Here is a 25,476-nt window from a genome sequence, read left to right on the forward strand (position 1 = left end):
CCTTTGATTCATTCCCTGTACCACACGGATGTATTGGGGGGGGGGGGGGGGGGGGGTCCTCCAACAGGCGCCTTGGAGGTCCCCGGACCTCATGTTGGGAACCGCAAACACACACGTTGTTGACGCCGCTCCATTCATTTCTCCCTCATCTGACTGAGAGGCAGACGGAGCTCTAGCGGTCAAACTCGACACCAACTGTGCACCATCGTCCTCAAAGTCAAACACTGGGGCAGTGGCTGCTCCGACTTCGCGTATTTTCGGTTTGGTGTTTTTTTTTTTTTTTTTTTTTCTTGCAGCGCGTGTGTGTGTGCGTGCGTGTGTGTGCGTGTTGTAAGTTAGTTGTGAGCATGCAAGGCAACGGTCGTCACCGAAACAAGGAATCAAGGAGAACATGGACAAATCGTCAACTTATATTTTACAAATGCACTTTATATTTATTCATCTTTAGTCTGGAACTGAAGAGGAGCGCTACGGGTGAGGAACAATGTCAACTTTCGCTCAATTTCATTGATGTAAAAGTCGGGGGTGGGAGAAGAAAAAAAAAACCCGAGCCGACGTTGATCTTTTTGTGCATGCTTTTTGTCTGTGGAATGACTTCCAGTTAGAAAATGCATTTTTTCAGCAGACACTGAAAGACCATTTTCAGTGCCTCTATATGCCACGAACCAAAAGTCCGAGCAGTGAGTGGAACCAGATGTGGAGGAAAGCAGGGGGGGAGTAAGGAAGGCGCTGCTGGCTTAGTGTCTCTACTGTGATTTCTATTTATGTAGCAAGTTTATTTCAAGCCACAAAGCAACGTACCTTTTTTTTTCTTTCCTTTCTGTTGTTCTATGTTTGTGCCCAAAGGTGTTTGTAGGCTAACCCTCACCCCGGTGACGCTCACACCCTGCGGGCAGATGTGACCTTTACATCCTGTTACAGGCTGTAATTAACACATTCAGTCTGGTCCTAGAGACCATAACATGTTATGGGGATGCTGTGGAGGGTAAACCCACCGAAGCAATGTGCTTCAGTAAATATTAGATTAGATATACATATAATTGTTCACGTAATTATATCTTGTTAATCAGTTTTCCAACATAGCTATGTCTACTGTCAGTGACCTTTCTGCAGTATATCAATAAGATAACAAAATGTTTTATTTTTTATTTTTGGCACAGAAGAGGATACAAAGAGCAGGAATATAGATGTCAGTATCAAGTAATGTAATTGTAAACACTGAACACCAGGGCATCTCTGGCCATCTTAACACAATCAGCTACTATAAGGAAATGATACAAAAAGAGAGTTTAAAGTAACCTCATTCAATTGTATGGTATCATCGACTCAAGGCATCATGCGGCTTCTTATTACCTTAATTTACCTATTTTAATGTGATCTTGAAGTCAGATTAAGATAATGAGATATAGGTTTACTCTCGTATCCCTAAGAATATCCTAAATACCAGTGGAATAATCCTGAGCTCTTTTTGACGAGGCTCAGTTTCTTAACTTTAAGATGACTTGCGACCATCTGCCATCAAATTGCCCCGTTGCCAAAGTTAAGAATCCATTTTTTTCCATCACTTTTGGACCAAATGGATGAGCTGCAGAGGGATTTATCATTGTTGATTTGTTTGATGAAATGTTGTATCTTTGTATTTGTTCTGTGAATTGTTTTTATACACCACCAGAGTTGATTGGGAACAGCTCAGCATGTTGTGACAGGGATGACACTGCATGATTTAGAGGGAATATTCTTTCCCTGATTTATGACAACGCAACAGAGTTTATTTGGGCAGGACTAACATCTCGCGTGGAATTTTAAAACAAGTTTCCCATTCACTATCTGTGGAGACAGCATCGACTCTGTGGTGGTCTCCAGTGCCAAGGTTCAGAGCAAAGTTGTTCATCTCTCACACAAAATACCTAATGAAATAATTTAAGAAACTCCTTTTAGTGCAATTGTACATGACTCTTATCTATACCTAATCCGGAAGAAGTCATTATCCCCATTATACCACGCTTAATAGAAGCCCTTTCATAGAAGTTCCAGTTACTTAGTCTCTGAGTGATGCTGTAAGATGCTAATATGCTCCGCTCTCTCTCTCTCTCTCTCTCTCTCCTCTCCCATACTTTATTGGATGAGGTTAAACCCATCCACAGTTTGGGTTGCTTCAGAGGCCGGACCATCATAAAACACCAAATAAACAAACACAGCGGGCTGGAATTTCCTGCCTATTTGTTGGTTGCCATTTTATCACACTGGTCAGTTAAAGTCCTGTTTTTTGTAATCTGACAACGGCAGTCTAGATCTCCAGATTAGATATACGTGTATAAAATAAATGAATAAGAAATGGACACTTTGTTTTAATTATGTGGCAGCCGCACTGAGTGACACCTCACCAAACAATGTGATATGGAGAAGTAGGGTTAGTGTTTTTTGTCAAACAACAGAATCTCAGATTTCTAAAACTGAGATTTACTGTGGATTCGACACCCACGTTCAAGTATTATCATCGAACCTGGTCCAACAGAATTGAGGAGGTGGAGTTTCTGGGAATATCTGCCTCTCTTGGCAAGTGTCTTTGGCCATGAGTTCCAGCCTCTCTCTTCAGCAGGAAACTGTCTTCAGTGTTCAAAAAAAGGGGTGACAGGCCAAAGAAGAGGCTGAGCTCACAGCAGGAGAGTAGTTGTGGCTGAGCTTTCACAGAGCTCAATGGCTTAAAGTTAATCTGGAATCCTGCACTCCCTCTGATTGCCCGGGAGTTTTCTCACATCAAACATCCAGTTGTGTCCCCTCCAGACTGGAATTAAAACTTGGATTTGCTTCTCGCTGTCTGGAACTGCAGCTTCAGGTTTGTCGAGTGGTTCAAAAGCTTTCGCCAGGAACGTCTCATACAGTCACCAAATTAATACTGAGCTTATATTCACATACTGAAGTGAACTGAACACTCAGTGTGATGCTGATTTTTACTGGGCTTGTTCTGGTGTGAAGATCTTCCCACATGCACCATTGGAGCAGACAATGTGGTCTTGTTTAAATTCCTAATGTGACAAAATGGCATAGGACTAATTTATTGGCATGTGTGCCATGTCTCGTTAACAAGTCAGCATTGTGTAGCTCTGGCTATTCAAGTATGTAAGGTTGTTACTTGTATTGAGAGGTGTAACTAAATCCTGAGCTAAGATTATAGCAGATCAACATCTTATTGTCTGTTGTGGAAGACTCCCCACTGTACCGTAATAAAAGTAGAGATGAATTACAGCAGAGAACCGAGGACATGCCTGTCACAGAGTGTTTATATGAACTATCCTGCGGGTTTAATGCATAATATAATGTGTACGATCTTTAGAGCTGAAATGATTGGTCTGTCAACCTGATAATAATTTAAGTCATTTGTAAAGCAAAATCCCCTATCCAAAGAAAAAAAACTCCAGTTATATTCTCATTAATGCAATTTGTAATCCAACTGATTCATCATTGCATCAAGAAAATAACCAGCAAATTAAAATCTGACCGAAAGCAGTGATGTTTTTGTGTTTTCACCTCCACTTCCAATTCCAGGCAGGGAATTTCCACAGGTCTTTACTGTCTTTTTTTGTATTTTTTTTTTTTACATTCGATCTGGCTCTGGATTATGTTGCATTAATAGGAGTGACTACAATAACAGCCTCACAGAAATATAGTCTCGAACCAAAGCAACTGGAATGTCCTGTGTTAACTGGACCAGAGTTTACACAGTTAACCTGAGAACATGTACGAGTTCTTGTGTCCCTCACCACTGATCCCCATCTTTCATGATTAAAACAATGACCTGGCAATAAACAAGCCGAACAGCTGGGTGTTTTACGGTAAGAAGGATAGGTTTATAAAAACAGCATGATCACAGCAAATGAGCTAACGCTACTTCTGAGAAACTCAACCACAGAGCTGAGTGCAAGAAGAGGGCGTGTCTGTCGTCTCCTCCAGATTACAGGGAGTTTTACGGGGCTCTTGATGAGACTGTTGTCTCTGTCTATAAAAGCAGCACTGGAGGGGTTTGGAGTGTTTAAGCTTAGAGTTAGGAAAACGAGACTGAGCGGAGTGAAGTGTCCACATACTGCAGGAGAGTTTTTCAGTCAAATGCCCAGTGATCTTTTCCCACCTTTCCCACTTCCTGGCCACTCTCAAGAGCCCGTCGAGTAGGAATGCTGAGGGTCTCACTTTTTCTCCCCTCTATCTTTGGGTCTGAGAGAAGGGATTTATGTGTATTTCAGCAAGACCTTAATTTAGAATCCCTCCTCCACTCCCGACTTGTCTTTCTTTCTACCAACTTCACACAGACTCACAACCGCACACCATATTCACAGTCCTTGCTTCTATGTTAGCAACCTCTAAATCAGTCCAGAAAACACAGAAGGGGAAAAAGGAATAAAGGAAAACCACATATCTTTTTTTTGAGAAAGGGAGTTGGATTTTTGTTCCTGATATTCCAGTCCCTGAGGCTGGCTGAGTTTATAGTTCAACCGTTTTTTATAACCAGAACTCTCAGTATTTTTGCAAACATTTACTGCAAAGCTCTCTCGTTCAACACCTTGCAGGCAGCTATAGTTCCCCAGAGAATTGCACTGAAATCATGCCAATAAAGGCATCCGTGTACAGCAGTATGAAAACAGCTCCCCCCACCCCTAGGATCATCACAGTTTCATCTAATTAATCAAATTCAGACTAGTAAAACATTCAGCTATTTGTATCTGTCACCCTACAATTTATAATAAAGACTTGACATATATCCCTGAAAATTACCAACTGCTACTCTCTCTCCATAGGAAAACCCAGTATAAATAGACATCGCAAAATGTAGTGAACCTCGAGAATGGGGTGAGTTCTTGACACCTGGTGAATGTTGAAATACTTCAACCATGAATTAAAAGAGCACATGCAACATGCAACCACTTTTCACAGTTTATTCCATAACTTTTCTGCAATTACTTCCTGCTGAGAGCTCTTTTATATAATGTTTATGCATGATTTTAGGGTTATTACAGGGTTATTATTACTCTTAATACAAATTAAGTGTATTACTCAGGAACATCAGCGGCCACAACTCGCTCTAACCCAGCACGGCATGTGCTATTGGAGATATTGATCCAGCTGTTGACCCGTTCTCTTGCCACATTAGCTGCAAACATGTAATCCTGTTTTAATCAGCATTATCGACTGATGCCATTGTTACCCTCTCTCTCTCTCTCTCTCTCTGCACAGCGCCGCTGGACTCTGACGAGTTTGCGTTCTTCAATGAGGGCCCCCAGGGGTGCCTGGGAGTGCGGGATCACTCCCTCATATTGTCAACCTCCTGTGAGGAAGACAGCCAGCGCTGGAAGTGGGTGACCCGGGGTCGTCTGTTCAACCTGGGCTCCTCTCTGTGCCTGGGCGTGACCACTGGGAATGTCAGCTCCAAATGGGACAGGTCTCCTCTGGGCGTGTACACCTGTGACCACGAGCCTCCCAGAGTACGCTGGACCTGGAACTGCGGCCAGGTGTTGGACAACCTCAACAGCTACCTTCCCACGCCCATGTTTTGGAACACCTCCTCAACCTCCTCTCCTTCGAATCTCAAATGGACCCTGCATGGTGGTGGGCAGGACCTGTGCTCTAAAACATATCGTGGTAAGCATGCTTGTAATCAAACAAGATCAGACTTGCACAGCGAGGGCTCTTCAGATTGATAGTCAAGCTTTACAAGATAACGACACTTCCGGATTCCCTTTAAAATACCCTAATTTTTAATATCACACATCCTGAGTAACATAACATATTTGATTGACAAGTTGGCTAATTAAAGTTATTTTTGTGATAATTTCGATTAAAATTTGATCGAAAGAAAACATGGATGAGATTACTAATGTATTAATCCAAAAACTGAATGACCAATACATATTTAAAAAAGTATTAATGGAGTGTACCTCATGTGAATGTTGAAGCTTTTATGTGTCTTATTAAGGTGATTACTTACAAGTGGCTAAAAGAGACTACAAAACATAATCACGTCGACTAGGTGGTGATGTGAAATATATAGCCTAAGCTTTTGCATTCACATCTCAAAAACCATGAAAGTGATGCTCATTTGTCGCTGAACAAAAGGTGAGTATGCAAGTATCATAAACGGTTGTTTGCCACACAGCAAATTCTCTGCAATAATCCAAAATCCAATAGAAAAAAAAAACATTGACTTTTTTGTTGAGAGAAGCAGTACAATGCTGACTGCAGACAAAAAGAACTCCATGGTAATAACAAAATAAATAAAATAATACACATAAAGCACATCAAAAATATATATCTATATATATATATATATATATATATTAAAAAAAAGAAATCACAAATTGCACCCATTGGAGGAATATGCAACGCCTTCTCTACTGACTAAGTTCTTTCATTTCCCAGCTGTGGTGATACAGTGACCCTGTGAGCTGCTCCTTCACTGCATGTTGTGCTGCCATAGTGCGCCAGATAGACTTACTGTTGTGAACGCCACAGCTGTATCTGATCAAATGGATATCGCAAGTTGTTGCTTTTTGGGCATCTTTGAGGACAAGGGGCCCGACTGCCAGTCAGACAGCCAAAGAAAACATTACTGTTGTTTGTAAACTGCAGTAAACACGCAGAGTTGTCCTCGCCCTCAAGTATATCTGTATTTTTGTATCGTTTTCAGTCCAGATTAAATCTAACCATGGTGGTTCACAGCTAAGCCTCATTTCCGCTATTACTACCACTCTTTCCAATATCAAATGTCATGGCTGCTCCCTTACAAATCTGACGGCGAGGCTCAGCCAGTCATACGAGTCCACGGTTAACAGGCTCTGCTTCACTGCAATTAAAACCAGATCTGCCACAAACGTAACACCAGAAAATCTCCCCGTACTTTCTTCCTTATTCTTCCTCTCCTCTCCTCGGCCTCTTTTACTCTTTTGCGGCAAGAGAATTGGGGCGCGTAGACATTTTGAACTTTCAAGTGGCGATCTTCACAAGTTTCTTTGTGAAGTCATTTCACTGCTGGAGAGGAATGCCTCTGACATTAGTCAGCGGAGTAGCAACTCCACTGCAGCCAGTCAGTCAGCCAGCCAGCCAGCCAGCCAGCCAGCCAGCGGTGGAGCAGAGAGGGAAGTCAGGGAGGGAGCTTCAGAATCTTTCCTCCCTCGTTTAACACGTCTGCCCTACTTTCCATTGGCCTAACTGGTTCTGGTAACACTACAGATCCAGCCTTGGAATCCAGAGACCAAAACAGCAACCTCAGGGTGTTTTGTTAAACTGTCGAAAACATAGATACAGATATAGTTTATAAATCAAACCAGCCTGGTTCAAAAAGATCTTTGCTATGGATACAGATATAGTTTATAAATCAAACCAGCCTGGTTCAAAAAGATCTTTGCTATGGAATATAAATATGTAGATCTTATCTTTTTTTCTTTCTTTTTTTTAAATGAAAGCTGTTGATTCAGTTTTAACATGAAGTACATAATAGCATCTTCCTGATAAGCTGCTTATTTGCGTTTGTTTCTTCTTCCTGCTGCTGACCACTTTTTGACTTCACTGTTTTGACTGTAACATCATCCTCTGTTTTTCACCATGTGTTTGATTAGACAAGTCACTGGGAAAACAGATACGGTATTTCAGTTCAGCACAGTTCACAGTCATAACTTCAGGCAACACACGCATGGTATAAAGTCTCTCCCCTCTTTGCTCCCCAGAGGTCTACACGATCCAGGGGAACTCTCATGGCCGCCCCTGCTACCTGCCCTTCCTGTACGACGGACAGTGGTTCCACAACTGCACCAGTATCGGCCGCGAGGACGGTCACCTCTGGTGCGCCACCACTTACGACTACGGCAAAGACACGCGCTGGGGCTTCTGTCCTGTGAAGAGTGAGTTATCGCTTGGCACTGGAGAAATGTCCAGACACCTCAGCGAGCTTCTCCACAGTGTCCTCTCACCTAACTGTTAACTTTACTGTTATTTCCTCCTCCCCACGTCTTATCTCCCTCTCCCACTCAGGCAGTGGCTGTGAGACGTTCTGGGATACTGACCCGCTGACAGACAGCTGTTACCAGTTTAACTTCCAGTCTACGCTGTCATGGAGCGAGGCTCGCCTCAGTTGCCAGCAGCAGGGAGCGGACTTGCTGAGCATCACTAAGCTGCATGAGCAGACGTACATCAACGGTAAAGTCAATGTGCACATGTGTGCGTTAAGCTGCAGAGGCATCTTTGTCTGAACACAATACATCAGCAAACAAAACCTCAGAAACAGCCGGCAAGCACACATTAATCAACACTGAGCCAACAGCTAGATAATTAATCATTGGTATACAACCGGGAATACATGAAATTAAGAGTCTGAGATCATATGGAATTTTAATAATTTCACGATTAGTTATTTTCTTGTAGGCGTATAATTTCCCATTGATTAAAATGGCAGTGACGCAAATGTATATATTACATATAACAAGGAGGCATACATTTCAATGAAAGCCTTTGTTTCTTAGTTTGCTTGTGGAAAAACATTGATGAAATATGCTGTGGAACATCATGTTTACTCTTCTCTGCTTTGCACATTCACTATCCCAACAGGAATAATTGATTTTTGGGATGCTGTGACCCTGTAGCCAATATTAGTCCATTATTATATAACAATTATGTAATCTGCCCAATACAGTGTTGACAGTTCATGACAATCATGACAAACTGGAGAGATTGTTTAGCCTCAGTGGAAGCACACTATTGACACACTACTTCCTTTACAAAAGTACACAGAGAAACCCGTGGGTTTTTGTTGTATTTCATAACATTTGAGAAATGTGTTTTTCTGCTGTTTTAGGTTTGCTGACAGGCTACAGTGCTGCTTTGTGGATTGGCCTCAATGACCTGGACATCAATGGAGGTTGGCAGTGGGCCGACTCCTCACCACTCAAATATCTCAACTGGGAGTCAGGTCAGACTGTAAAAACAACTCAACCTTTTCTGGCTTATTTGAAAAGCTTGTTGGTTCCGTGGTCTTTTTTAAAACATCTTTTTCTGACATGAGGCTGAATGAGCATGTTTGCTCATTTTTTAGCAACACACTGCTCTGAGTTCAAATACAACCTTGGTGGCCTTCCAGTGCATTTGCAGTCTTTTACTGCCGAGCACTGGAATATTTGGGGGTTAAGTGCCTTGAACAAGGGTACCTTGGCAATAGGGATGTTTTGAAGGTTTTCTTTTCTTACTCTCATCCTTCAGACCAGCCGAACCATGCTGAGGAGGAGAACTGTGCTGTGATAAGAACTGAGTCATCGGGCCGTTGGCAAAACCGCGATTGTTCTGTTGCTCTGCCGTACGTCTGTAAGAAGAGGCCCAATGCCACTCTGGACCCCTTCACTACCGGTCAGTGTGTAGACATTTAATCCAGCACTTGCCGCAGTGCCAAAGTTAAGAACTCTATGCTTTTGATCTTTTTGCTCCCACAGACTCGTGGGCAGATGATGAGAAATATAAGTGTGATGTGGGCTGGCAAGCCTTCCAGGCTGGCTGCTACAAGTTGACCTCAGAGAAGATTGACTGGGATACAGCTCAGAAAACCTGTCAGAGGATGGAGGCCAACCTGGTCAGCATCCACACCCTACCTGAGCTGGAGTTCATCATACGCAACGTGAAGAATGGTGTGTCCTTTTTTTGAACTGCATTGCTACTTGGAGCCATAAATGTAATGATATTAGTACAATTTCTGTACCACAATAAAACCCACTAGTAGTAGACTTTAAGGAATTTAATAAACATTTTGAAAGATAAACTATGTTCCAGACCGGGGGAGGGACGGGGACTTTGATATTTTTCTGAAAGAAGAAAAAGGAAAGGAACAAGGAAAAAAGTGTTGATCGTGTAACTAATATTACTAAAGTCAAATAGGCTCACACACTCACATCTATCAGAATGCTCAGTTTTGTATTTTATGCAAATGGTAGCAAATGCACCGATGTTTCGGGTATGCCTTTTTGCCTGACAGAAAAACGCTTTCTGATAGATTTGTATATATAATTAATACATTACATTACATTTCGCTAACGCTTTTATCTAAAGCGACTTACAATCCTGCACCGTGCTACAGGGAGCAATTCAGGGTTAAGTGTCTTGCTCAAGGACACATCGACTAGGGCCGTGAGCGGGGATCGAACCGCCGATCCTCTGATTGAAAGACGGACCTGCTAACTACTGACCCACAGTCCAAAAAAGTAAACAATTCTTTTAAAATAAGTCAAATATTTCCAGCTGTTTTCCTACATTTTATGCCTGCATCTCTCTAGCAAGCTGAAATGTAGTGGAAACCATCCAGTGCACTCCTTTCCCTGAGCTGAAAAACAGCTGATCTCCTCTATTGTCTTCCTAACCTGACTGTCTACCTGTGTCCTCTGCCCAGTGGTGGTTTTATGCTACTTTATATTTGTAATCCACGATATACAGAGTATAATACTGTGCTTGTTGCTCCACTGACACATGCGCAATGCATCAAGGGTAATGCTAATACATTTGTGCGTTTACTCAAGTAACTTCTTTAATGCTGTTTTGTCGCTACTTTTACTTCAGTAAAAGATCTGAATATTTTGTTCACCACTGCCTCTGTCAGATATTGACCAGCTATGGATAGGGCTCCATGACACTGATATGCAAATGGACTTCCAATGGACCGACCACACGCCCGTCATCTTCACCTACTGGCACCCCTTTGAACCCAACAACTTCCGCAACACCCAAGAAGATTGCGTCTCCATCTGGGGAGCTGTGAGTGAACCCTTTCGCCCTCACACTGACCCTCAGAGTCTGGGGCTTTAATCACCTCAAATGGACTAATGGACTCACTGACAGCGGGTCTCCTCCGTTTGTATATATTTAACAGCTGTGTTCTCTCTCTCTCTTTGTGCCTTTTACATGTGCAGGAGGGCCGCTGGGATGACAGCCCTTGTAATCTGACTCTTGCCTCCATCTGTAAGAAATCGGGAACAAAGAGTGATGGGGAGCCAAAGCACAAAGACTGCAAACAAGTATTATTTTTTTTTTTTAAATTTGTATTCATTGGTACATACCTCATTTTTCGACATATACTGATACATATTTATTACATATTTATACATATACTATACATATATGCTTTAGTTTAGATTAAACATTATTTTCCCATTATTGGACTAGATACAATTCTTTTGTGTTTTGTCTTCTCTATATGTCACAGTTTTATTCCACAAAGCATCCATTCTGATCTCCTGTAGCATTTCCGTGCTCTTATTCTAGCTGCTGACAATCTCTAGGGTTGCTTGGGGCATAATTATTATCCTAAGTATTTCAGCCATTTCTTCAAATTTGACCCCTTTCCCCAGAACTCTCCTTTATCTCTCACCCTTCCACGTGGTCTACTGGTCTGCCCCTAGTCTGTAACTGTTCCATAAATCGCTGCATTAAGACTGCGAGCATGCATTCAGCTTAACACATACTATACTTTCTCATGACCCAATGAAACAAAACAAAACACATATTTGTATTGTATTCAAATTGGGACATATGGTTTGTAATTGTAATTGTATTCGGTACATACAACAGAAATGCACCATCACGCCTGACTGCTTGTGCCCACATGGCGAACCAAATCCCATCTGGAGAATCCGTCTACATCTGTTTCTGGTTTCAGTCCATAATTCTCTCCATATGAGATGATCATACCTAACCTCCCTAACCATTACTGCTAATGGTCACCGTCCAAGTTAACAGTTAAGGTTTTTCCAGTAATGTGCGACTTAATAGATATTTATTGTGAGGAATGAAAAGAAAGTGTGTGTTTGTGTATCTTTGTACTCTTCAGCAATGTTTTATTTTATTTTTGCCAAGCATTGATTTGTGATGTAAACGATCTGAAGTTGAGACTTATGCTGATTCTCAGCTGCTACGTTCAACAAAGATCTTTGTATAACCATTTGTTTGGTGTAATAAATCTTTACCCCTCTCCATGGGGAGCGAGGCATCACGGGTGGTAATGCGACGGGGATCATTTGGCATGGCGTGCTGCAGTGCCCTGAGGCACAACGTGTGAAATAAGGATGACAGAAAACCCGCTGACCGCCTCAGCAACATGACAGACCCCATCCAGCGCTGGGCTCATTACTCCAAAGATTGTATGGATTGCTCATCACTGTAATGCTGTCATTCATCTGACTCATTGGAGCATCCACTCGGTACACTGTAGTGTTGCATCTCTCCTTTATACTTCCAAATATAGGGATTTTATGATCAGGATAACTCAGTTTCTTCATAAACAGAGCGATGAGACAACAATGATCTCTAATGTCAGAGGCTGCCCGGGGCGTGAGCAGCTGCTTCGGGCCCCTCGGTCACCACGGGGGCCCTACAATAATTGAAAAAGTTTTTTTTGTGATTAGTTAACTGTTTAAAGAAACAGTCCTGATTTGGTACAATATCAAATTCTCAAGGAAAAAACCCACAAACAATCAGAAAGTGTATCTCAAAGTGATAATCAATATTATGTATAATAACATAAGTATAAAATGATATTCTAAACAATATTACAATATGAAAAAGTTCGCTCTCAGTGGTGAACCTACAGAGAATCATCCCCTGAATCTACAACCCTCCTCGGCTTTACAGCGCTTTAAAGCTTTCGGCTCGTTATTTAGCTTTTCTGGCTTTCAGTTCACTGTCACTGCTCTCACAGCGTCACTTTCTACCGAAAGCAAACAAAAAAACACCGCACACTATCTGCCCCGTACCAAACAGCAGACAGACACAATTAGAGACTAGAGTTTTATTTGTCTAGTTGCTAAATATGACTGTGCAGAAATCTGGGCTTATTCACACAAAACTGTATGTGCACTGTGTCTCACTGTCATTATGTTGCAAAACCTCCCCCTTTGTGATTTCCTGTGTATTGGCTGCTCCCTGCATCTGTACACGTCGACAACTCTAGCAGGCCGACATGATCTGTCGGCAGGGACTGAGGCCAGGGAAAAGCTATTTCTGCATGTCTAGACGTGTTCTTTGTATTCTGTGCTTGGGATGCAGTCGACTGGTATAAGTGGACTCACTTCAGTTTTGACTGTTATAACCACATTTGAATTATTTTCTGAGAGACACCATTTATTGTGTTGTTTTTTTTTAACCAATGCAGGAGAGATTACTCTATGTTTTAGGTGTTGTTTTATTGTCTTTCTATGTGTGAGATCTTCCTTGATTCCTTGATCAAACACCTCCTCTACCCCCCAACAAGTTTTGTGTAATGTTGAGTCTCTATTTTCCAATTCTTTGTTATATATCGCCATTGTTCCTGAAGCTGGCCGAGCTAGGTAGCGCCACTGAAACATGATTCATTTACTAGTCTCATGTGTATTTTGGTGCACATCCAGATCTAGATTTTAAATGATTGATTTAGAAAACTTTAAGTTCTGCACAGTCTTTTGAAGATGTTTGCTTTCTTCTTTTCTTGATTTCATAATTTTATTTTCCATGTCAAGCCAATCTCCTCTCCTTTCCTCTCCTCTCAGGGCTGGAACTGGCACAGTCCAGCTTGTTACTGGGTGGGAGAAGATCTGTTTACCTTTGATGAAGCCAGAAAGTCATGTGAGGACCACGAAGCCGCCCTTGTTACCATTAACAATAGGTGCGAACAGCAACACACACACACACACATGCAGCGACACACACAGACGTCACAGTGTCTTTTCAGCGCGGCCTTTTTAAAAGCCCCCGTACATCTTTAAAGGTTCGAGCAGGCCTTCACAAACAGCCTGATGTTCGGTCACTCTGCTGATTCCTTCTGGATCGGGCTCCTTGACCAGGGCAGTCCTGGATCCTTCCACTGGCTCAGTGGGGATGAAGTGTCCTACACCAACTGGAATCGTGACCAGCCGGGTAGGTCACATATGAGCATGTTCATGCAGTGCATAAATGATCTGATAATTTGTTACAGGATGCACAAATGATCAGATTGGGGTTGTTACAGTATATTCCAAAACCCACTTCCTAAGAATTTATTTATCCCTGTTGCTGTGATGAGTTAACGTCTAGCTGGAGACTTTCATCATGAGGTCCCTTATGAACCAGAGCCCTTTTTGGATTTAATCTACAAAGAAGAAACTGGATTGGTCCCAAATATTTTGAATGATGTAGTACACAGGAGAATACTTATTGAAAAATTCATGCAATCATGGAGTTTGGATTAATAGTAATTTCTTAACCAGACCTGGAGATGCAAAAAAGAGTTGTGGGCGAGTTCTCTGGCTTTAGAGTCATTGAAAGTTCTGACCTCTGCAGATATTACAGCTGCACTTTGTTGCTCTTTTTTTAAAACTTTATCTGTAGATTGTTGTGACATCATTGACAACATTTCTAGTATGAACATTTGTTATGAATAAAATTCAGAACCCCCAAAGTTGCACTGATAAGGAGGAGCAGTGGCAATACAAACTAAACACTATCTATTTGTTCTCTTTAAAGCTCCAAAGCGTGTGTATCATGCCATTTTAGGTGAAAAGCTTTTGTATTTATATGCGCTTCAGAGAGCATCACATAGACACATGTACAGACAGTTATCTCTCTATAATAAAAATAAAACATAAAACAAAAAAATAAAACAATATCATGTAGGAGACGACTACTTTTATTGTAATACTATAGAGAACAGACTTCGATGCTGATCATCAACCGCAGAAACCCACTGGACAATGGCAGCTGGAAGTGGAGTGATAGACATAGATTTACAGCAAATGTTGCCCTTTAATTTTAGAAAAGTTTATTGTAGCATCCGACACTCATAAATGTGCCATCACATTTTCCACAGATTTTTTCTTCTTCTTCCTTTTCTCTATTTCCACACATTTCATCAGTGCAGCCTCAGTCTCTTTCTCTCCACTCACCGACGCTTCTCCCTGCATCTATTTCAGTCAACGTCCACGGCGGCTGCGTCTCCATGGCGACGGGCTTTGCTGCAGGTCTGTGGGAGGTGAGGGAGTGTGCGTCATCAAAGGCGAAATTCATCTGCCGTCAGAACCAGGACACGTCTCTGAGCCCCGAGCCCCCCGTCCCTCAGCCGACCCCGAGCCTCAGTGGCTCCTGTCCCAGCGGCTGGAAGAGCAACAGCAACCTGCACTACTGTTACAAGGTTCACCCCAGCAATGTTTCACCGTCTCACACCATACATACTCTGCTGGAAGTGCCTTTTAATCTCCTGTCACACTTTGGTTCATTCATTCATTAATTCAGCCTCGGTCTAAAATGGCCTTGGCTAATATTTAAATAGTTAATTAATCCTCATTTTAATACGTAAGCATCTGAGTGTATTATATGTACATGTAGATATGATCATGCTTTACAAAGTAGGATGACAAATTCAAGGCAATTTAGAAACATTAGTTTAACTTCTTCAGAGTGAAAAATAAATGTAGCTTCACTTTCTGCGTGTCATGTCCAGTTGTATGAGTTAAAATGATATTTCATCTAGATTATGGATATGCATATAGTTTCAGATCGGTCCATATCTAACTCTGAACTCGATGATTGTGAAAAGCTGAAACACGTCTTCTATGATGCTTAAAAACTGAAACAAATCTAATATTTTACATATACATTATTCCAGAGAAAAACAATCTTTGTAACATTTGGCATACCTAAAGATTTATTTGCAAACGCTTATATAGCACACAGCATTCACAGCACAGGTTGAGACCATATTTACGGAAAAACAGCCATTAAGTGTAGAATTACCAAAAATGATCCCTTAAATTGGTAAAGTCTGGAACAAAAATAAGCTAACGGCACCATATCCTTCTTTGTGCAGGTGTTTCATTCCTCCCAGCTGGAGAAGAAGCTGAGCTGGCTGCAAGCTCACCTGTCCTGCCGGAGACACAGGGCCAACCTGCTGAGCATCAGCAGCCCCGAGGAGGAGCACTTCGTTCTGCAGGTCCTCCATGAGGCCTTTGGGTGAGTGTGAGCCTCTGACCAGGTGACATGTGATGCAATATACTGACAACGATGTTGATGATCAGCTGGTCCACAGGGAGTCAGAGGACCACGAGCAGCACTGGTTTTGGATTGGACTGAACCGCAGAAACCCACTGGACAATGGCAGCTGGAAGTGGAGTGACGGACTGGCTGTGAGTAAAGACGAGACGCAACCTAACTCTCGACATGCACTGAGCAGCACAATCTGTTTACTCTTTGCTTGTGTCTCAGTTCACATACCAGAACTTCGGCCGCTACTACTACAACGTGAGGCAATGCGCTGCAGCAGACCTGGGCTCTATGACCTGGCTGGCCATGCACTGTGAATCCGAGTTAGACTGGATCTGCAAGATCCCCAGAGGTACAACAACACTGGCCTATTTATGTGGGCTTATTTAGAAAGACCTATACTTTATTGGTACATGAGCACCAGACATCTTTAAATCATACTTTAATTTATGTTGCACATTTTCTACTCATCTTTAGAAATACCCTTTTCCACCGACAGCGTCACTCTCTGATTTGATTCTCTGAAGATTCCTTCCTTTTTTTTTCATTACATTTTTGGTATGTATGTCATGAAAACGCTTTTCATCTTGTGTGTGTGTGTGCTTTCAGGTAGTGTTGAGAAGGAACCAGAAATCTCTGAAGGTCAGTCTCATCTTCTTAGCTTTGAACTTAACAATTAAACTGATCTCCTGAGGCCTTGTTTCAAAACCTTACTATTATGTATTATGTCTTTCCTTCTTTTCTCATCCCTCATCTGTCAGGCACCACTTCACCGGAGTGGATTGGCTTCCAGGAGGCTGAGTATAAATTCTTTGACCACCGCACCACTTGGGACCAGGCCCAGAGGATTTGCTCCTGGTTTGACTCCTCGCTGGCCTCCGTCCACTCAGCTGAGGAGGAAGCTTTCCTGGCAAACACTTTAAGCAAGGCACTGCACACTTTATCAAAAAGTTCATCTTTTTTTGCACAAGTTAATATAATGAAAAAAGGAAATTAATTACTGGCGGTTGAGAAGGCAATCCAGCTTTATGAAGGCAGCACCCTCAGAAGTTCTGAACAAGCATCAACCTGTGTGATCTATTTAATTATTGTCTTTATTCTGCTGGAAGCCGTTCCTTCAGTCAATCCCTGCCTGTTTAGAAGTCTGTGAGGCCTCGACAGGCATTCTCACAGTTTACCTCTCACATTCAGATGGTGAAGGTGGAGGGGGACGACTGGTGGCTGGGGCTTCACACCTATGAAAATGATGGACGTTTCCGCTGGTCAGACCACTCTGTGCTCAACTATGTGTCCTGGGCCCTCGGGAGGCCGCACCCGGTGAGCCGCGATCGCAGATGTGTCCACATGTTGGCCAGCAAAGGTAAGAGCAGCCCGAATATGAGACCTCATTAGACTAAATCAAATACAGCGCACACATGCTTGAGCTTGTATTTTTCACTCCTAAACAGCGGAGTGGGCTGATCAAAAGTGCCACTCTGACCTGCCCTACATATGTAAGAGAGTGAATGTCACAGGCACCATTCCTCCAACTCCATCAACCCCACACCCACCTTCAGGCTGTCCTGAGGGATGGTCTTCCTATCAACACAAGGTAGAGCTACAACACACCAGTAGCCCAGCATAATGCAATTATGCAAAGTTGTATTAAGGATGCAGGGTATCTAGAATGCATCATTTAAGTACACCATAAAGGCAGTGAATCGTAGCAAGGAAACATGAAGTAACTATTAATGTTTCATGCACCATGTTTTTGTCTGTACTCAACATAACCTGAGCCTTACTTCTTTAATGTGTTCAATGACATTTGGTGTTTCTGTAGTGTTTCAGAGTTTTCGATCAGTCAAACCGAGTCACATGGTCTGCAGCCAAGCTGAAATGTGAAACGCAGGGAGGTGTAATCGCAGTGGTGTCCAATCATTTGGAGCAAGGTAATTACAGCAGAATACAGCTGGCGTAAAGTCAAAAGCAGCTAAAGTTATTGAACTTACCTCTCCACAAATATAGATGACCTACTTCCACAGGTATAATTACTGTTATATGGCAAATTTGTATGATCCATCATTGTCAGCCGTATCAAATGGTTGTAGTTTATATATATATATAGGTATATTAAACTGTCCCTATATTTATCACTGTTCTTAACACACATGCACACTGATGCAATTGATTCTCTTCCTAATAGCCATTGTCACAACCCTGCTTCAACATGCCAGCGTTGACCTTTGGGTGGGTCTGACCTCTGACTCTAAAGGTCATTTCCAGTGGGCCAAGACTGGCCTGCTCAGCTACACCAACTGGGCTCCCGGAGAGCCACTGGACAACAGTGGACCACACCACGACAAGAACCCGGTATCCACAACACTCCCCTTTCTGTACACGTGTCATGGTTCTGTCCTCGATCTGTTCCCGTTCTGACGAAATCACTGTCACCCTCTCAGGGAAACTGTGTGGTGATGATTCACGGGAACCCGCAGAAGAACACGGGCATGTGGGCCTCCCGCGCCTGTGAGATGGAAAGCAATGGCTTCATCTGTCAAAGGTCACAAGGTGTGATATTGAATTATGAAACAATAGACTGCTTTAAAAGTGCCGAATATGTGCACATCAAACGGAAGTGTGACAAATTGTTTGACTTTGTCGTTCCTTCAGATTCAGGTCTCCCTGCGGCCCCGGCTCTTATCCCTGCCTCCCTGTCAAAGCCTGTAGAGCTGGGTGGAGTGACCTACCGGGTTGTGGAGAAGCGTCTGGACTGGACCGGCGCTCTGCACCTCTGTGAATCTTTGAATGGGAGCCTTGCCACGGTGAAGGATCCCTACCAGCAGGGTTACCTCACCCTGCTTCTCAACAGCCTGCGCCGGCCTGCCTGGATCGGTATCTACAATTATGGAGTGAGCCTAATAACTTACAGTATGTCTTAGGCAACAGTGGTTCCCTGGCTGAAAGAAACTGCATTGGATTGCAACTTACTTTTTTGTAACGTTTTCAGGGACGGAGCTTCACCTGGCTGGGTGAAGATGAAGTGTCGTATTCGAACTGGAAAGATGGGGAGCCCCATCAGATGGCTGGATGCGGTCACATGACCACTACTGGGCAGTGGACCATGACTCCCTGTGATGCTAAACTGGAGGCTGCTATCTGTCAAATTAGTGGTATGTGTGTGTAATGTAACAGCAATAATATCAATTAACATGTGGCACAAATGCAAACAAACAAATCACCAGAATGCCATACACAGTGCTGTTGTGTGTGCATATATATTGTAATTCCCCCTGATCAGATACTGTAATTTAAATGTATTCATCTCTGTTTTTTTTTCCTTGCCAGATGAGCCTGTGCTTCATGAGTGGCTCTACCCCGGCCAGTGCCCCCACTCTCTGGGGGAGTGGTCATGGGTGCCTTTCAGAAACCACTGTTACGCCTTCAACCTGCAAAGTCTTAGACTGCAGCAGGATGCACGTTCATCCTGTAAAAAAGGTACCACTCCTCCTGACTCCTGCTGCGCTGCCCGTACAGCTTATGATACTGAATTGAAAGCCGACTAAGTGCAACACTTCTGACCTTCTCCACTGCAAACATAATTGACAAAATGCATCAATATGTCTAAATTTAGAAGTGTTGCTCATCGAGCTAGCTGCACCATTGTTAAATCTCTTTGTGTGATCAAGCACCATTTCCCTTTGTTCAATCTCTGTGTATTTCTTCTTCTTTATTTTGTCTCTTCTAGTGGGAGCAGAACTTCTCTCTATCTTGGATGAGACAGAGAATGGATTTGTATGGGAACACATCCAGAGCTATGCAGAGCAGGCACATGGAGCTTGGCTGGGCATCAGCGTGAAAGGTCCTGCCACATTGCATCAGACAGTCCGCCACGCTCTCTCTACAGCAGCAAACTCATTGACCTTTTTATTATTTTGTTATCCAAGTGTATTCATTGTAGGCTGCTTGTCAGGAAATGATCTCACTCTGCTTGCAGATATCTTTCCTAATTCAATATTACCAATAATATTCAATAAGTCCTACCCTTCTTAGACTGTATATAAGAAGGTATTACGTGACTGATTATGATTTGAACATATGAAACCATGAAACAATTAATTAAGTAGAGAAAACCTAATTAAATTAGTTATTCTTGTGTCAAATCAAGGTGCATTATCATGGACCTGTTCATTTAATCATCTTAATTAGGTAATTTAAGTGAAACGTACTGGATTATGATTGGTAAATTAATGGGAAGAACTGAATCCAAAATTGTAAACCGCTATGACTAAACAGAGATGTGTGCCAGAACATGATATAATGATTTAGCTCTCCTTCACAATAAAGTAGAGAAACACTTGATTGTGTTTGAAGCTCCTCTGATGTGTGTGTGTGTGTGTGCGTCTGTTCCTGCTGCAGGTAGAGGCCTAGTGTGGAGCGGGGACACAGAGATGTCGTACACCAACTGGGAGGTGCATGATGTCGCCTTCTCGGTTCTGTCTCCAAACTCCTGCTTCTGGATCCAGAGCAACAGTGGCCTGTGGAAGCCGGGCTCCTGCAGAAATCGCACACATGGAGTCATCTGCAAACTGCCTCGCAGTAAGCGAACACAAGACCGCTTTAGCCAGAGGGAAGCCATTCTCAGAACCAACTCATTTGAGATTAAATTAGTCAACATTGACTAATTGACAAATTTGCAAATTCAATCATTTTCAAGGTTTCATAAATGCTGATTAGGTTACTTGAGCGTGATGATCCCTGTGCAAATCACTTATCCCAAATTTCCCTCAGAGGGTTTTACAATCTGTACACATACGACATCCTCTGTCCCGGGACCTCACATCGGTTCAGGAAAAACTCCCCCCCAAAAAACTTTAACGTGGAGAAAAATAGGAAGAAAACTATGGGTGAGCAACAGAGGAGCGTCCCTCTCCCCGGATGGACAGAAGTACAACAGATGTCATGTGTACAGAATGATCAACATAACAGAGTTACAACACATTCAATGCATATGACATAAATGATTCATATATTTAGAGTAGTAAGCAGAATAATAATGGGAAAATTACTGTGAAGACACAATGGAACAACCTGAGAAATACTCCATTAGGGGATGATATTACGAATCAATGATACATCTTTCCTAACTGTCCTTTCTTTCATTAGCAGCTGCTGAGACCTCAGCTGTAACAAGTAAGCAAAGTTATCTGCTGCCTCGTCACTCTGTCCACTTGATACTTAAAATAAATGACTTAACCAGGAAGTGACTTGTTTGTACTACTCCTGACATCCATCTTCTACCTCTTCCTAGTGGATGTCAACCACCTGCCCACTCTGATTATTGTCATGGTGACGGGCCTGGTGCTGGTGGTGCTCATCGTCGGCGTGATCTACTTGTACCGCCGGCGAACTGTCGGGTCCCGGGGGTCCTATGAAGGGGCCCGCTACAGCCGCACCAACTCCAGCCAGGCGGAGCAGGTTGAGAAGAACATCCTGGTGTCCGACATGGAGCTGAACGAGCAGGCAGAGTAGCAGAGAAGCGACCTGGACCGACCCAACCTGACACGGGAGAGGCTGATTCAGACAGACATTGTGGCATTCATGTTGTTGTTGTTGTTGTCTCTTTTGAAACCCAAAAAGATTCTTGAAGTGCTGAAGGGCTGTGTAGAGCGCAGCAGATGTTTAGTTTTAAATTGAATCCTTGCCTTCTCAATCCTCTTCTGCCAAGATTTAACAGTTCTACACATTTCTCTCCAGTCAAATCAGGTCCCTTCTATATGTACAGCTTTTCCCCAAAAGCATTCATGAAGCCCACAAACGGATCTACTGGGGAGTTTGGGTTTATTGCAGCAGCTGGAAAAGTTCAACATAAATCGGTTTTATAAAATGACTCCTCACTGTCTCCTCTGGTGCCAATGTACATTTTTGCTCAGTGTAAATTTCCTTTTTTGTTCCCATTTTGATTGCAAGACTTACAAAGCAAAAAGGTACAATCACAGCCACAGATTGACTCTTAACTAAAACCGTCTGTCTCTGTCCTCTAAATACATAGCCATAGTCTTCTCTGGATCCAAATTCACTTTTTCCTTTTTCTTCCTTTTTTGCCAATGACAGTAATTACATGAACTTGAGGTGTGTTATTGTTGTTTTATTGCATTCATTGATTTGTCATTATTTGCGCAGCTGTAGAGAACAGTTACTGATGATGCATGTGTGCTTTTTGTGAGTCCGCCTCTCTCCTCCTTTCTGATCTGACACGTCAGCACCAGCTGGCAGAAGAGCAGAGGAGGAAGAAGTCCAAATGTGAATGTGTGGAGGGTGACAGGGACCATTATTAGTGGTGAGCGTCTGAGGGCAGTACATTATTGTGCACATTACTAATACTGAGTTCTGTTCTTGGTGTTGAAAGCTGGTCTTTAAGTAGACGCCATTGTCTTTTTGGTACTGCAGGACTGAAGGTTGTCATAAAATTATCAGACTTTCAGCTCCCATGGCTCTGTGTACATTTTAGCACTTTCTTCTTAGATTCTTGATCAAATTCATTCTTGGTCATCCACTTGCCTTTAGTCATTCCAAACTTGTGTTTGTTTTGGCTCCTAATGTACCATCTGGTGCTGATTCAGCAATACTTAAGGGCAGTAATTCTCTTTGTATGCACCATGAAAACGGAGTTGGAATTTGATATTTGTCTAATTCATCATTTTTATTGGTACAGTTCACTTCTTTGTGTGTTTTATCACTTGGATGTTTTTCACTATTTGTCTTTTTAATGCTGCAGGTTTTTACTTAAATACGACTGGTAAAGACATTTGGAAACATTCCTACTTTGAAGGGATAAACGCCAACACTTGAACTTCTCATTGCCCCACAAAGGAAAACATCCCTCAAGTGAATGACTCTGTGGTATATATGAGAGCCAAAGAATGTTTTAAAAGTCAATTCCCTATTTTCTCTACGTCATTTTAAGATTTCACATTTGCGCAGGGTAATGACCACATTTTGTCGAGTTCATTTGCCTCCCCAACATTTGTATTTCCCCCTCAGCTCTTGCCTCTTAGTGCTTTTCTGTCTTTCTGCTTGCAGGAATTCCTTGGAGCTGTTTCAGTGTGAGGCTTTTGGTGTCTTGTTGTGAAAAAAATGTTTTTTGTTTTACTGTGCGAGTTGGAGTAGGATAGAGGGGGAAGGGAGGAGGAAAAGGGGTAAGGAGAAGTGTGTGAGTGAATGTGTGTAGTCTCCAGCTGTGGAATGTTGAGTCGGCAAGAAGAGCTCAGTGGCACGTCTGGAACCAATCAGAGAAAGAGGGCTCAGGGACATGAAGGGTCAGAAAGAAGTGAGAAAAAAAGGAAAACTAGATGAAGGAGAAAAGGGGGGGAAAGGAGGAGTATGAGGAGGAGTCAGGGTTGTAGGAAGAGAGGAAGAATGCAGGGAAGGAGGAGTGTAAAGGGTGCAGTGGTTTGTCCCAGGCTTACCCCGGCCTCTGCTGGTGGGTTCACTGTAAACGTTTGTCTTAATACACAATATGATGTCAACTGATTGAGGGGTGCTGAGGTGAAGATGCGACGGCAATCGAGTGTGTTCCCCACTGAGATCAACTCTGCGATGCAGGCCGGCTCTTGTCCCTGTGAAGATGAGCTGAAGCACCTGTGTTTTTTTTTTTTTTTTAAAGATTTTGTGTCACTTTTATATAAAATGAATAAAGTCTATGTTCTCAAAGCTTCTTCATTCACGGTTATTTATGGATTAGCATACATTTTGGAGCAAAGTATTAGTAGAATGCAGTCACAAACAGAGAAACTGTACACAATCCATTTGTTTGTATCTTTGAGGTAAGCTTTCTCGAAGTTTACAAGTCAGTGAGCTGGGAAATTAACTTAAGAAATGAGGCGTAAACTGTGTGCTGCAATGCTGCTGTTTCTCCACAAGAGGGCACACCTTGCCCGCTGTATGGGACGCATCCCGCCCGTCACGTTGTCGTTTGATTTGCCTGACCTTTGTCTCTCCCTGCCCAGATCACTATTTGTTTTCCTCCATCGCTCTACTGATCGACAATCTACAGGTTGTGTTCAATTTTCGGAATTTCACGTCTTCAGTTGAACGATTTTAAATGTGTGATTGTACCTGTGTAGTTATCTCAGTGACTGTTCGAACAGGCGGACCGACACAGAGACAATGGGATGTCATCACCTGTTGTGTTGGGAGCTTTTGGCCTCTTCTTGCCATGAGACTTGGACCTCTGCAGCAAAACAGAGCCAGCAAATAGTTTGTTATTCAAATCAAACTGGCTCTCTGTAATCCGTCTCACTTAGGATGGATGTCACAGCCCATCCATCTGCATGCCGCAGGCACTCAGTTTAAAGCATCCAGAGGCTATACTCCAGCAGTTGTTCATAAGTTTACCAACCTCTGGTGTATGGAAGCTATCCTTTAGGAACTTTTGCTTACTCTTTAAACACGATACATGTTTCTGTCTGTTGAATTTCAGACTCAGCTTGAGCTCTGTTAAGCATCTGCCATTATAGCTATAGCTGCAACCTGTAGTCTGAATACTCTGTCATGTTGTATTTATCTGTGGCTGCATTGTACCTGGATGTTGGAGTACTTTGTTGTCTTAAATGTTTATCACAAAGCTTGCATGTTCCCTGAATATTTCAGCAGAGAAACACATGTAATTGAAATGTTTCCTTGGCAACAGCTTATAGGTGTTGTATACACTTTAATTGTGTATGTGTGTGTTATAATCATCTCTTTTACAAGAACATCTATGCACCTGAGCTGTTTCTCAGAAGCCGGTCTCCCGCCTACTTTTTTATTTTATTGACTTGAGTATATCAGTAGTGCTGCTCTCCCCTTATTTCCTCATTTGATGATGCAGTAATGGCTCACTGGGAGGTCACGGGTAATGTAATAGAGTCATATGGTGAAAATGGTCAAACCATGAGCAGGATTTCATGGTGGCCTGTGGACATCTCTTTGTACATGTACAGCAGCCATCTTGGCTGTCTGTGGTTTTAGAGTTTAAAGACAGGTCTGCTCGGTGAGTAGCAGAACATTCCTCCTTGCCTCCTCTGAGATTCTCAAGTAAAGCCCTTCATGATTACTTAACCAACAAAAAAAAAGGGAAAGCAGAATAAATCACTCAGCTCTTTCCTAATCAATGTCCTCTCAATTGGAAGGTTTGATGTTCAGATCAGGCCTTTGTGTTTTTCACAAATGGCTGCTTTTTGTCTTTCCACTCCAAGTTCTCTTCCTATCTGGCGTGCTGGAACTGCAGGTTGAGGGAGGAGAACTAGAGAGAAAGCGGCGTTAACAAGTGAAATTAAAAACCCATTCACTTTCCTCAGTCATCCATTTGGAGGCTGGCCAAAAAAGAAGCAGCTGTTAGACTGGCAATGGAAAGTAGTGGGGTGGGGGTGGGGGGGGTGGGGGGGGGGGGGGGGGAGAGAGAGAGAAAGTTAAGAAAAATAGAGAGAAGCTTTTGAAAGGAATAGGATCACCAGC

General features: G+C 42.7%; 1 protein-coding gene across 1 annotated transcript; it reads left to right on the plus strand.

Moving 5' to 3' along the window:
• The first annotated feature begins 347 nt into the window (after window positions 1–347).
• On the plus strand, window positions 348–23,615 carry mrc2 (mannose receptor, C type 2). Its single transcript, XM_034540498.1, has 29 exons — window positions 348–474; window positions 5,227–5,631; window positions 7,713–7,886; window positions 8,017–8,181; window positions 8,837–8,950; window positions 9,238–9,381; window positions 9,465–9,656; window positions 10,619–10,773; window positions 10,929–11,033; window positions 13,539–13,654; window positions 13,757–13,905; window positions 14,937–15,154; window positions 15,830–15,972; window positions 16,049–16,145; window positions 16,225–16,354; window positions 16,612–16,644; window positions 16,764–16,930; window positions 17,194–17,362; window positions 17,451–17,593; window positions 17,822–17,930; window positions 18,185–18,351; window positions 18,441–18,549; window positions 18,652–18,890; window positions 18,989–19,151; window positions 19,327–19,476; window positions 19,727–19,840; window positions 20,398–20,577; window positions 21,148–21,171; window positions 21,290–23,615. Exons 1-29 carry the CDS (start codon window positions 348–350, stop codon window positions 21,508–21,510), a joined length of 4,422 nt encoding a protein of 1,473 aa, XP_034396389.1. The 3' UTR covers window positions 21,511–23,615.
• Window positions 23,616–25,476: the final 1,861 nt, after the last annotated feature.

Source organism: Cyclopterus lumpus, chromosome 8, assembly GCF_009769545.1.
Source record: "Cyclopterus lumpus isolate fCycLum1 chromosome 8, fCycLum1.pri, whole genome shotgun sequence".
Taxonomy (NCBI): Eukaryota; Metazoa; Chordata; class Actinopteri; order Perciformes; family Cyclopteridae; genus Cyclopterus; species Cyclopterus lumpus.

Excerpts from the sequence above, each read along its gene's own strand:
- mrc2 (XM_034540498.1), top strand. The coding sequence starts at position 348 with ATGCAAGGCAACGGTCGTCACCGAAACAAGGAATCAAGGAGAACATGG. Across the intron at positions 13,655-13,756 it reads CTTGTTACCATTAACAATAG|GTTCGAGCAGGCCTTCACAA; the intron begins GTGCGAACAGCA and ends ACATCTTTAAAG. Across the intron at positions 18,891-18,988 it reads TCGGTATCTACAATTATGGA|GGACGGAGCTTCACCTGGCT; the intron begins GTGAGCCTAATA and ends TAACGTTTTCAG.